The sequence below is a fragment of the Ictalurus punctatus genome, chromosome 26 (genome assembly GCF_001660625.3).
Source record: "Ictalurus punctatus breed USDA103 chromosome 26, Coco_2.0, whole genome shotgun sequence".
NCBI classification, from domain to species: domain Eukaryota; kingdom Metazoa; phylum Chordata; class Actinopteri; order Siluriformes; family Ictaluridae; genus Ictalurus; species Ictalurus punctatus.
The window spans coordinates 6,675,001-6,687,999 of NC_030441.2; the positions used below are offsets into that span (position 1 = coordinate 6,675,001).

General features: G+C 44.6%; 1 protein-coding gene across 7 annotated transcripts in view; it reads left to right on the forward strand.

The window, feature by feature from the left end:
- The window catches only part of cfap221 (cilia and flagella associated protein 221), a 26,574-nt gene extending 13,818 nt beyond the window's left edge, over positions 1-12,756 (forward strand). For 4 of the 7 annotated variants that reach the window (XM_047151258.2, XM_047151259.2, XM_047151257.2 and 1 more), the window contains exons 16-22: positions 805-902; positions 2,598-2,678; positions 2,984-3,091; positions 3,257-3,367; positions 3,637-3,795; positions 12,179-12,279; positions 12,394-12,756. In XM_047151258.2, the coding sequence (XP_047007214.1) occupies positions 805-902; positions 2,598-2,678; positions 2,984-3,091; positions 3,257-3,367; positions 3,637-3,795; positions 12,179-12,279; positions 12,394-12,490 (755 nt within the window). In that variant the 3' untranslated portion in view covers positions 12,491-12,756. Of the gene's footprint in view, positions 1-804; positions 903-2,597; positions 2,679-2,983; positions 3,092-3,256; positions 3,368-3,636; positions 3,796-4,925; positions 5,146-12,178; positions 12,280-12,393 lie in introns of those variants that run through there. The other 3 variants (XM_047151260.2, XM_047151262.2, XM_017458231.3) reach the window with 3 other exon arrangements.
- The last annotated feature ends 243 nt before the right edge of the window (positions 12,757-12,999 follow it).

Sequence of the window (12,999 nt, forward strand, 5' to 3'; positions counted from 1 at the left end):
GACTCATCAGACCACATCACCTTTTTTTCCACGGTCCATTTTTTTATTCTCCTTATCAAATTGAATTTTTTTTTCTGATTAGCCTCCCTAACAAGTGGTTTTCTTGTGGCCACACAGCTGTTTAATCCAAAATCCTGTAAGTTCTCATTGCATTGTGCATGTTGAAATGCTCTTACTTTCACTATTAAACATGGCCATGAGTTCTACTGTTGATCTTTTACGATGTGACTTCACCAAGCGATTTAAAGATCATGAGCATTCAAGAATTTTCTGACCACATTTCTTTTGCAAAGTTGACAGTTCACCACTATCCTTCCAACTTTTAATAATGCGTTGGACAGTTCTTAACCCAATTCCAGTGATTTCACCAACCTCCTTTATTTTCTTTGCATGATGATAATGGCCAATAATTTGCACAGTAACATCTTTTCACGACCATTCTGACAATAAATGAGAAACTACACACTGCGGGTTAAAACTCAGGGTTAAAATAATTGTTGCCAGTTGAAACATATTAATCACTTCAATAATGATCCAGTCATAGGCTCTTAAGTATTTGCTTATTTGAATCTAAACAGCAACCTTTGGCCATGCAGTGTAATATTTAGAGGCTAAATCTACAATGTAGGATTTTATATAGGTGGACATCACATTGCAAATGTTTCAGCGCTTGCCAAATATATGCTTGATTTTTCTATTTTAAAATGTACCCTTATTCATCAATGACACACACACACAAAAAAAATAATTACACAGGATTAATTCACATTAATTTGTATGTTTGTCTCGAATCTCTCGTTCTAGGCATATATGAAAAAAAACAACTTTTAAATTTGTCATCAGAAAAGCTGCTGCCCTTCAGATCACCCATCTTTCCTTCTACAAACCACCCTGATGAACTTGTGAGTACCACTATAGAAAAATCAGAAAATCAGAATTATGCTCAAAAAGTTCTACCTTGGTCTCAGACCATAACACATTTTGCCACATGGTCTGGGGTGACTGTATGTATGTTTGTATATATGAGAAATCCACCCTCCCTCATAGCCCAGACATGTGAAAGTCAGATGCAGGGAGTGACCAGTACTTGCCAGATATTCCTGCAGCTCCTTTAATGTTGCCATAGGTCTCTTGGCAGCCTCCTGTAAATATTTGTCTTGTTCTTTCCCAAAACATCCTGTTTTTGGTAATGTTACTGTGGAGCACCATTCTCCACTTGTTGATGGCCTTCCAGGTGTTCCGTGGTGTATCTAATGTTTTGATACACCTTGTGCTTTTCTACCCCTCTACTGATCAATACTTTATGAGCTCTTTGTGCACCATGGCTTCAGCGGTTGATTGTCAAGAAAGATGTCAAGAAAATCCTACAGAAAACTTACCTTTATTTGGGGTTAATTAGAATCACTTCATGGATGACAGGTGTATGATGTGTAATTTGAACATAAGTTTGAATGTGATTGGCTTATTCAGAGCACAGTCACATGTGCCGGTTACACCCCCACCCTGTCGGCCTGGGGTTGAAGCGGAGCTGAGCTGTATAAGCCGCCCTGCGATCCAATCATAAAAAGTGTGGAACAGCAGATCAGGCTTGCTCGTCACACTGACTCCCAAACTCCTTTATAAATAGTTCCATCAAACTGAGTTACATTGTTGAGTGCCCTAGACCCTGTACTGGCCAGATGCTCCGGCCACTGGTGGGCCTGGCCATAGAACCAGGACACCATGAACCCGAGCCACTGCCTCTTGTCAGGCTTGGGGTTCGCCAGGCTCGAAAAGCCTAACTGGCAGTGGAACAGGAACTGCCTCTGGTAGTCAAACAATCCATAATTCGGGTCCGGGAGATCTATGGCAATCCACTGAGGAAACTGGACTGAGTCAAATTCTGGCCAGACATGCCTTGTTAAGCTGGTGTGACGTCCTCCTTGCTTTCCTGCTGCTTCCATGTTAGGGTGAAGTATTTTGTCATGTAATGGAAGATGAGAAGGAAGTAATTTGAGGTTTGGCAGTTCAATCAGCAAACAAATCCAAAGGTATAGACAGAAATCAAAACAGGCAAGGGTCACACGATCAGGCAAGGCAGAGAAGCAAGGTCAATAGAGTAAACAAAGTCAAAACCAGAATAACAACATGAAATCAAGGCTTGAGACAAACGACAGAGACAAATGGCTACTGAGCATAATACTTCACAAAAAACTAGTGAATGAGTAGTCTCTTTTATGTGTGGTGTTGAGAGTGTAATTAGGAACAGGTGTGTCTGATTAGTCTTCAGGAGAAGTTGATGTGTCTGTGTGTAGCTTTAGGAGTTGTTGTTGGCAACCATGTTTGTAGTTTGCGGTGCATTCTCAGAAATGGAGTCGCTAGTTTGCCGTGACATGACACAGTAAAATATTTCAGTTAACTATATATCCTTTTGGGAGCTATCTGGGTATCTGGTTTTAAAATGAATGTTGATCTATTTATAGATAAAAAAAATGTACAGATGCATCAGATTTAGCACTCAACATTCTTGATATTTCAGTATCACTATAAAAGATCTAATGGTCATATTCTATTTATTACAAATTTTGATAATGATGTCTCTTTTCATTTGTTTTTAGGCCATTAACAAAATTGGAAATGTTCATGTGGGGCTGATGGAAGAAGATTTGACTTGTACCATTCCGTTTTTTAATCTAAAGGTATTCTCTTCATATATATATATATATATATATATATATATATATATATATATATATATATATATATATATATATATATATATATATATATACATATCAGATCTCTTTTATTGCAGCTAATATATATTTGTTTTTCATTTTATTATCTATCTGATCTATTAGTTTGCTAGCTAATGTTACTTATGTAGGGCTTACAGAAGCTGAGAATTTTTTCTCTCCCGATTCAATAATACCACTTGGTTTAAAAAAAACAAAAAAAACAACTGTATGTACTGCAACTTTGCTAGTAATGGCTACTTCTCCAGGTCCCTCAGCATTACAAACTTATGGGCTACCGGGAAGTTACTGTGTATGATTCCAAAGCCTCTTTTGCCCACAAAAAACAATGTAGGCTACTGCGCACAGGAGCACAGGTAACACAGTTGCATTCAATTATGATATTCCTTTGCATAGCCTAATTTCATTTGCATTGTCAATTTGTCATTTATGGTGTGGTTTATTTATTTTTTTATTTTTTTATTTTTTTTACATAACTGCTGCCCATGGGGATGTCTGCTGATCTAAACTCCTACAACGAGAAGGAACAGCAGGAAGAGGAGAGACCTGAGCCAGACTACAACCCCGTGTTCTTTTTCAGGACTCCTCATAATGTGTTAAATCCACAAAATGCACACCCTCTCAGGATCTTTGTAAATACTTGTCTTTATATTTCATCTAACTCTTTAACCAGTGCCAAATAATTTAATGCATGTTCACTTTGTCAGTGTATTAAACAGTTTTTGAGACCAGACTAATGAACCTGGTCATTTGGGTTGTGTCACCACTAATGAGTCTCTTCAGTGCCAAAATTGAGATATAATGCATACTTTTTTTTAGTTTTGTGATCAGAGTGTTTTAGTTTATTATACCCTTGCTTGCTTATTATGCTTATTGCTTATTATACCCTTGTTTATTTCAGAACCCTGCTCCAAGTGTGTGTGCCTTCAAACCAACCCCATCATACCTAGAGAGTGACCCAGAGTTCCATCTGTGTCCACTGACAAGACAGACCATCTGTAAAGACAACGTTGTGGAAGTCCATACTAACAAAACTCAAAAGAAGTTTTTAGACAGAGAGGCAAGCAGCTGTGAAAGCTTTTACCTATCTTAGGGGGGCAAGAGGAAATTGGTTATATTTTGGGGTTAAGCCACATTAAATTACATATTAGTTAGAAAAACAAATTATTTTATTGTTGTAATACAATCATATTGTCAAAAATTTTTTAAAAATCTCTGAATACCTAGTAATGTGAGCCAAAATACACTAGGAAAGATAATTCAGTCTGTTGAGTTTTACATCTTTTGTATATATGCATTTCAACAGGATATACAGTTGAGGCCAAAAGCTTATATACTGGCAGGTCCATATGTATTTGGACAGTGACTCAATTTTCATAATTTTGCCTCTGTACACAACCACAGTGGATTTGAAATCAATATTTGATTAAACTGTGTACTTTCAGTTTTAATTCAAAGGCTTTAACAAAAATGTTACATTACATTTTTATGTAATGTAACATAGGAATTACAGCCATTTTTTCATAGTGCCACCATTTTCACAGGCTCAAAAGTAATTGGATAATTGACTGTTAAGCGGTTTCATGGCCAGGTGTGGACTGTTTCCTCATTATTTCATAACAAATTAAGGAGATAAAAGGTCTGGAGTTGATTCCAAGTATTTAGTATTTAGTATTCAAGTATTTATGGTTGTTAGCTGTTCATGGGAACTCTCAATATGCGGTCCAAAAAGGTGATGATGCATTTGAAACAACCCATCAGTAGGCCAAAAAAAACCCCACAAAATAGACCTATCAGAGAGATAGCAGAAACTCTAGGAGTGGCCAAATCATCAATTTGGTACATTCTTAAAAAGGAGGAATGCACTTCTCAGCAACACCAAAAGGCCTGGAAGATCACGGAAGACAATGTGGCGACAGGCCGGCGGCCAGCGCACAAGAAACAAAGATCGCTCCTCCTGCGACTGCTGCTGAACTAACTCTTCAGCACCACGAATGTTTTGGACAGCCGGAGAGTGTGTGGGTGCGGGGCGGGGCCGCGGACACACACACGGCTGGTGAATGGTGTGCGGCACGGCAAATTTCCACCATCCAGCAGCCGAGGGGAGAGTATAAAAGAGCGATCCTCCGCTCGCAAAGGGAAAGAAGGCTCTCCGGGCATGTGCACTAATCCATGTTGTGTGTTTTTCAGACGAGACCGACGTGAGCGAAGACTCCGCCCCCTGACGGCACCCACGGCGTTGCCTCATGGATAAAAGTGATCCCCACTGCTCGGGAAAACCCCAGCACGACCCTGGCAGCCACGCAGTCGACTGAGCACTTCATCTCATGGTCACACTTTTGCACACACGCGCACACACACACCCTCTCACGGACTTTGTAAATAAAATTTCCACACGTGTTCACATGAAGCAGCCTCTTGTGTGTCTGTCCTCTGCCCACCGCTGACTAAATTCCCTACACTGGTGGAGGATCCGGGCACTGAGCACAGACCAACCCACCTAAAAATAAATAAATAAAAAATGTATATACATATAAATTTTATATATATAGGAGGTGCTGTAGCTGGGATCCATTTATTATTTATATATATATATATATATATATATATATATATATATATATATATATATATATATATATATATATATATATATATATATATATATATATAAATAAATAAATAAATAATAAGTAAATTGTTATAAATGGATCCCACGCTACAGCACCTCCTGGAAACCAATCTCCAGGAGGAGGCCGTGACGCAGCAGCTTGCCCAAAGCCTGCAGGTCGCAATCTGGGAGCTTATGGCCCTAAAGATAACCCCCCTGCAGCCGCCACGCCCCTTGAGGATCCCAGCCGAGAAGCCCCCATTGATGACAGAGGACAAATCGAGGCCTACCTAGAGGCCTTCGAACGGGTCGCTCATCGCGAAGACTTTGGCACCAACGAGCGGCCACGCATCCTCGGCCCGCTGCTCTCCGGAGAGGCGCGCAAGGCCTACTAAACCCTCTCTCCGAAGGAAGCAGCAGACTATGGAGAAGTAAAGAGGGAGATCCTGGCATGGTGTGGGCGAACCCCCCACCAGGCGGCGTCAGGGTTCCACCGGTGGAGCTACAGGCCTGGGGTCAAGCCACACGGACAGACGGACACACACCTGCGCATCACCAAGAGGTGGCTCCAACCAGACCTGTATACCGCTACCGAGGTGGCCATGAATCACTTCCTGAGAACCGTGCTGCCCACAGAAGGCAAGGCCATGGGGATGCAGGCGCCCAGGACTACTAACCGCCCTAGAACGAGCCTTGGCCACCCTGGAACTCGGCCGGGAAGGACGGCGATCCCTCAGCCTACCTAGAGTAATCCCGCCATGCCGGTTTAAATTCCAGTGCTATTCCAGGAGGGGAGGAACCAATGAAGACAGCCTGTCTACAGGACGCCCAGAGACAAGCCCGTGCCAATGGAGCCGGACCCAGTGACGCCGAAGAAGGCCCAGAGACCCTGGCTGGCAGGGTGCGGCCTCCACACGCTGGCTAGCCCAGCTCCCAAGTCCAGGGGGGAGCCCCAGTGAGCAAAGGAAGCATGAGTCCGGCGGCCTGCTGGGCGCTAGTCGAGAGGGACGTCACAGCTGAAGGTGAACCGCACACACATGCTAACCCAATCTTGTCTGTTTTCCAACAGGTGCAGGGGAACTTCGGCCAGGAGCAGAAGGAGGACGACCGCCTGAAACATTGCTTGGCCCAGGGGCGTCAGATAGAAGGGGTTGACCAGAGTCCGGACCAGAGACTCCCCTCATCCTACTTTCTCGTCAGGGGAGGTCTGCTGTACCAACAGGCCAGCCGTAGATTGGAAAGCGCGGACCTCTTGGTAGTCCCCAAGACGAAGACACAAACACTGTACCTGGCCCACGCCGATCCGCTCGGGGGCCACCTGGGGGCACGAAAAACCCTGGAAAAGCTGAAGGACCGCTTTGTCTGGCCAGGGATGGATGCAGAGGTCCGGGGCTTCTGCCAACAGTGCCCCCAGTGCCCGCGCACCGCCCCAAGGAAGCCCCTGCTGGCGCCCCTCATCTCTCTTCCCTTCATAGACATCCCCTTCAAGAGGGTTGGCATGGACCTCATGGGGCCGCTCCCCAAATCCGCCCGGGGCCACGAGTTACATACTTTTCATCATGGACTACGCCACCCAATACCCTGAGGTGGTGCTGCTACGCAAAGCCACCTCCCGTAACATTGCTAGAGAACTGGTGCTCCTGTTCAGCCGTGTGAGGATACCGAAGGACATTTTGACAGACCAAGGTACGCCTATTGTCTCTAAACTAATGTCTGATCTGTGTTGGCTGTTGCAGGTAAAACACCTGAAGACGTCCGTCTACCACCCACAGGCCGACAGGCTCGTCGAGAGGTTCAACCAAACCTTGAAGCGGATGCTACATCAGGTGGTAGACGAGGAAGGGAGGAATTGGGACCTCCTCCTACCTTACATCCTTTTCACCATCCAGGAGTGCCCTCAAGCCTCCACGGGCTTCACCCCTTTGAGTTCCTCTTCGGACGGTGACCCCGAGGACTGCTGGACACACTGTGGCACGGGAAGCCTGAGAGGAACAGCCCTCCCCATTCCGCTTGGTCATCGATTACATGCAGGAGATGCAGGGGAGGATTGACTGAGTGGCCCCGATCATCCAGGAATATATGAGAGCCACCCAGGAGGAGCAGAAACGAGTGTACAACCGCCCAGCACAACCCCGGGAGTTCCAGCCTGGCGAACGGGTGCTCCTACTAGTGCTCCTGCAAGTTCCTGGCCCGGTGGCAGGGCTCATACATAGTCCTCAAGTGGAAGGGGGCCATGAACTATCGCCTGCAGCAGCCTGGTAAATGAGCGGAGACTCAAACGTACCATGTGAACCTGCTAAAATAATGGGTAGCGCCGGCACCAGTAGTGTCTGCGTTCATGGCCCTGGACACGGGTCACAACGAGGGTACCTTGGTCCAGCTAGGTGAAGACCTCACCACCACACAAAGACAGGAGCTATCAGACTTGGTGGGTCAATTCACAGATGTTTTTTCTACCTCCCCAGGAATGACACAGCTGGTGCACCATGAGATCAAGACCCGCCCAGGAGTGGTGGTGCGGCAGCGGCCCTATCGTCCCGAAGGCCCACCATAAGGTTATTGAGGAGGAGGTCGGGGAGGATTCTGTGGGACAACATCATAGAGAACTCCAACAGCCCCTGGTCCAGCCCTATTGTAGTCGTGCCGAAGCCCAGTGGAAGTATGCGCCTCTGCAATGACTTCCGGAAGCTGAACCAGGTCTCAGAGTTTGACAGCCATCCCCTCCCCCGAGTAGATGAACTAGTGGAGCAATTGGGGAGGGTCCGGTTCATCGCCACCCTGGACCTAGCAGAAGGCTACTGGCAAATGGCTCTGGCACCAGAGGCGAGACCGAAGACGGCCTTGCAGCATGGCGAATAGCCACTGGCAGTACCAGGTTCTCCCCTTTGGGCTACACGGAGCACCCGCAATGTTCCAGCGACTGATGGACTTTGTCCTGCGATCCCATCGTGCCTTCGCAGCCGCCTATCTGGACAATATGGTCCTCCACTTCTCCACTTGGTCTGATCACCTGTTCCACCTGGGGGAGGTCTTGAAGGAGCTCTGGAAGGCCGGGCTCACAGCCAACCCCAAAAAGTGCCACCTGGGGCTGACCGAGGCACAGTACCTAGGATACCATATTGGCTGGGGCTTACTGAAGCCCCAGACGAAGAAAATTGAGGCAGTGAAGGATTATCCCCAGCCTACATCGAAAAAACAGGTACGTGCCTTCTTGGGGTTGGCGGGGTACTACCATAGGTTCGTGCCTAACTTCTCCTTTGTAGCCTCCCCCCTCTCAGATCTCACAAAGAAGGGCCAGCTGGACTGGGTGAAATGGTCTGCAGAAGTGGAGCGGGCATTCCAAGCCCTGAAGGAAGCCCTCATCAGCGCCCCTGTGCTACGTAACCCGGATTTCGCCCTTCCGTTCACCATGCACACAGATGCATCCGAGACAGGGCTGGGCGCTGTTCTTCAGTGGAGAGGAGCACCCATTCCTCTACATCAGCCGAAAGTTGTCCCCAACTGAGAGGAGGTATGCGGCCGTGGAAAGAGAGGCCCTGGCGATAAAGTGGGCCATCGAGGCGCTGCGTTATTCCCTGGCCGGTCGGCACTTCATCCTGGTGACAGACCACGCCCCACTGCAGTGGATGGCCAAGGACACTAAATGCCCAGGTAACCCGATGGTTCCTCTCGTTGCAGGATTTCTCTGTCCAGGTCCAGCACCCAACATGAGAATGCAGATGGCCTCTCACAACATGATGCACGGCCCAACACACAACAGCAGTAGGCTCGGAGCTGGGGGGGGGGGCTACTGTGGCGACAGGCCGGCGGCCGGCGCACAAGAAACAAAGATCGCTTCTCCCACGACTGCCACTGTGGTGCTGAAGAGACAGCTCTGCTTCAGCACCACCAATGTTTTGGACTGCCAGAGAGCGCATGGCTGCAGGGCAGGGCCACCGAAACACACATGGCTGGTGAATGGTGCATGGCACAGCAAATTTCCACCATTCAGCAGTCGAGGGGAGAGTATAAAAGGGTGATCCTCCGCTCACAAAGGGAGAGAAGGCTGTCCGGGCATGTGCACTAATTAATGTTGTGTTTTTCAGATGAGACAGACACAAGCGAAGACTCCACCCCCTGACGGCACCCACGGCGCTGCCTGACAGACAAAAGGGATCCCCGCCACTCAGGACAACCGCAACACGACCCTGCCAGCCCCGCAGACGACTGAGCACTCCATCTCACGGTCACACTTTTGGTCAAACGCGCACACACACACCCTCTCACGGACTTTGTAAATAAAATTTCCGCATGTGTTCACCTGAAGCAGGCTCCTGTGTGTCTGTCCTCCACCCACCGCTGACTAAATTCCCTACAACAGCTAAAGTTGATGATTGCAGAATTCTTTTCTTGATGAAGAAAAACCCCTTCACAACATCTAACCAAGTCAAGAACACTCTGGAGGAGGTAGGCACATCACTGTCAAGGTCTAAAATCAAAAGCTGCCTTCATGAATGTAAATACAGAGGGTTTATCTCAGGATGCAGGTAATACTCAAGAACAGAAAGACCATATTAGACTTTGCTAGAAAACATCTGATAAAGCCTGCCCAGTTCTGGGACAAGAATCTTTGGACAGATGAAACCAAGATTAACTTGTACCAGAATGATTGGAAGGGAAGATTGTGGAGAAGGAAATGAAGGGCTCATGATCTAAAGCATACCACATCATCTGTCAAACATGATGGAGAAAGTGTTATGGCACGGGAATGTATGGCTGCCAACTGAACTGGGTCACTGATGTTTATTGATGATGTGGCTGCTGAGAGACATAACAGGATACATTCTGAGGTGTATAGAGCTGTACTTTTTGCTCAGATTGAGTCGAATGCTGCAAAATTTATAGGATGGCGCTTCACAGTACAGATTGCCAATGACCCAAAACACACGGCGAAAACAACTCAAGAGCTTCTTAAGGCAATGTTCGTAAATGGCAAAGTCAGTCATCTGATCTCAACCAAATTGAGCATGCTTTCCACTTACTGAAGACAAAAGGCAGAAATACCCACAAACAAGCAGCAACTGAAGACGGCTGCAGTAAAGGCCCGGCAAAGCATCTCCAGGGAGGAAACTCTGCTTTTGCTGATATACATAGGTTCTAGGCTTTGGAGCCAAGTATTAAAAATAATCATTATATTTATAATTATGTTAGTTTGTCCAATTAAGTTTGAGCCTGTGAAAATGAAGGGAATGTGTAAAAAATGGTTGTAATTTATAAACAGCAAAATTACAAAAATTGTCACTGTCCAAATCCTTATGTACCCGACTGTACGCCTAGGCTGAAGATGTTAAGTCTCAGTTTTTCATAACTCCATACATTTTTTTTTGGCAACACAGGGTATCTACTTTATAACTGAGGTAATTTTAAAACATGAAACTAGAAACAAATTTGATTGAAACAAAAGTTGATTATGTCTTTAAACAATGTAGAAGATTAAATTCATCATTGATGTAATGACTTTTAAAAACCAACTGTCTTGGGACCATTCAAGCACGGCATTACTTGGAAAAGATGAACAACGAACAAACTTTGATCCAAAAAGTCCAAGTGAATCACAATAACAAAGGAACCGGTGAAGGAGTCAGGTACCAAAATATCTACCATTAAGAGAATCCTACATTGCTTAAAAAAGGTCTTAGAAAGAATTTACTCTAAGACCTGCATAAAAAAGCCAGCTGGAACTTTGCCAGTGATCACCAGCCTTATGCACAATCATACACATTCACACACTACGGACAATTTAGAGATACCAGTCAGCCATCTGAAGGAGGAAACCGGAGTACCTTAGGTCTTAGAAAGAATTTACTCTAAGACCTGCATAAAAAAGCCAGCTGGAACTTTGCCAGTGATCACCAGCCTTATGCACAATCATACACATTCACACACTACGGACAATTTAGAGATGCCAGTCAGCCATCTGAAGGAGGAAACCGGAGTACCCAAAGGAAACCCCCGAAGCACAGGGAGAACACGCAAGCTCCAAGCACACAGGGCAGAGGCAGGAATCAAGCGGTGCAAGGCAAACGAGGCATAGGGGTGGCTCCATGATGCTGTGAGGGTTCTTTGCTGGAAAAGTAACTGATGCACTTCTGAAAACTGATGACATCATGAGGAAGGTGGAAGGTTATCTAGAAATACTGAAGCAATACTTTAAGACATCAACCAGAATGTTAAAACTTGGTCTCAACTGGGCCTTCCAGTTGGACAGTGATCTTAAGCATTCATCCAAAGTTGTAACAAAATAAATAACAATATAAATAAGTGGCCATCACAAAACCCTGACTATCAAAAATTTGTCTGAAACACATGTTCAGTCAAGACGAATGCGCAAAACATTTCAGGAAAGTATTGTGCAAAGCTTGTGAAAGGCAACCCCAAGAGACTGATTGAAGTTCAAGTAGTTAAAAGGCAATGTCAACAAATAATAACAAGTGCATGTAACATTTTAGTTAAGTGAAAATCTATATAGCAAATAAAAACTGAAATAAATGTGTCTCTTACCTATTATTTTGAAATGACATCTTATAGAAAGTTGATACCCTAACTGACTTAACACAGGTAATGTATGGGAACATGAAATGTGAAAAATTGAGTTTGAATGACAGGGTCTATGTAATGTTTTGGTGTGTACTATATATATGAAATACATTTTCTGTATTAAATGAACTCCACTTTGACGTTATGGTGCTTTTTAATTAGAAAATTAATATTTATTACTTAAACATAAATATTGCTATGTAGAAAGATGTTGAGAAACACAGTGATATTTATTCTTTTTTGATTCATCACATAGGACATTATAAAAGGAACCATAATATGGAAGAAGTTTCCCTGTCTGGCACTGAATGCTTTTTCCTCTTTACCAGCACAAGCCAGCAATCAGAGCCCACGCATGTAAGCGTATCCATAAACATACATACAAATCTGGAAATTCTATTTGTGAAAATCTGTGACTGCCAACTTAACTTAACTTGTACTTAATTGTTGTGTTTATTTTTGTATATGCAGGTGTGACCCTTTCAGTAGTTTGGTGCTGCCCCTGGAAGCCCCACCATCGCTGAAGGACCTTTCGGATAACATCAAAGAAGAAATTTTACTTCATTAACATAAACACCTTTGTTGGGGGCTACTCACACACACACACACACACACACACACACACACACACCCCACCCACCACAGCCCCGACACACAGTCGATAGGGGTACCCCCACCCCTGGTCATAGATTAGGTTACCTACAGAAATGTCGGCCAGGGAAGCACAAGCGTCATAAATCAGCACACACTACTTTGATTGACAGTTTGACATAAAGTGTATGATATAACTACTTACATACTTAAAATTACAGTGAAAATTTGTATTAACATTTAATAAAAAAATATTTTGTTTTAAACATTTAATAAAAAAATATTTTTTTGTTGGAGGTCTGTTTAGTTCAATGTACGGGACATTTCTTAAAGTTAGTTTACAAGTTTTGACATGTATCTTAGCTCGTGTCTTCTTATCGAAATACTCAACTCTGAAGTCCATGTAATATCCTTAGCCTTTATTTTTTCTTCAAACTCAGCAAATTTGGTGAGAACTTCAATGAGTCAATTAGTCACATCCAGCCC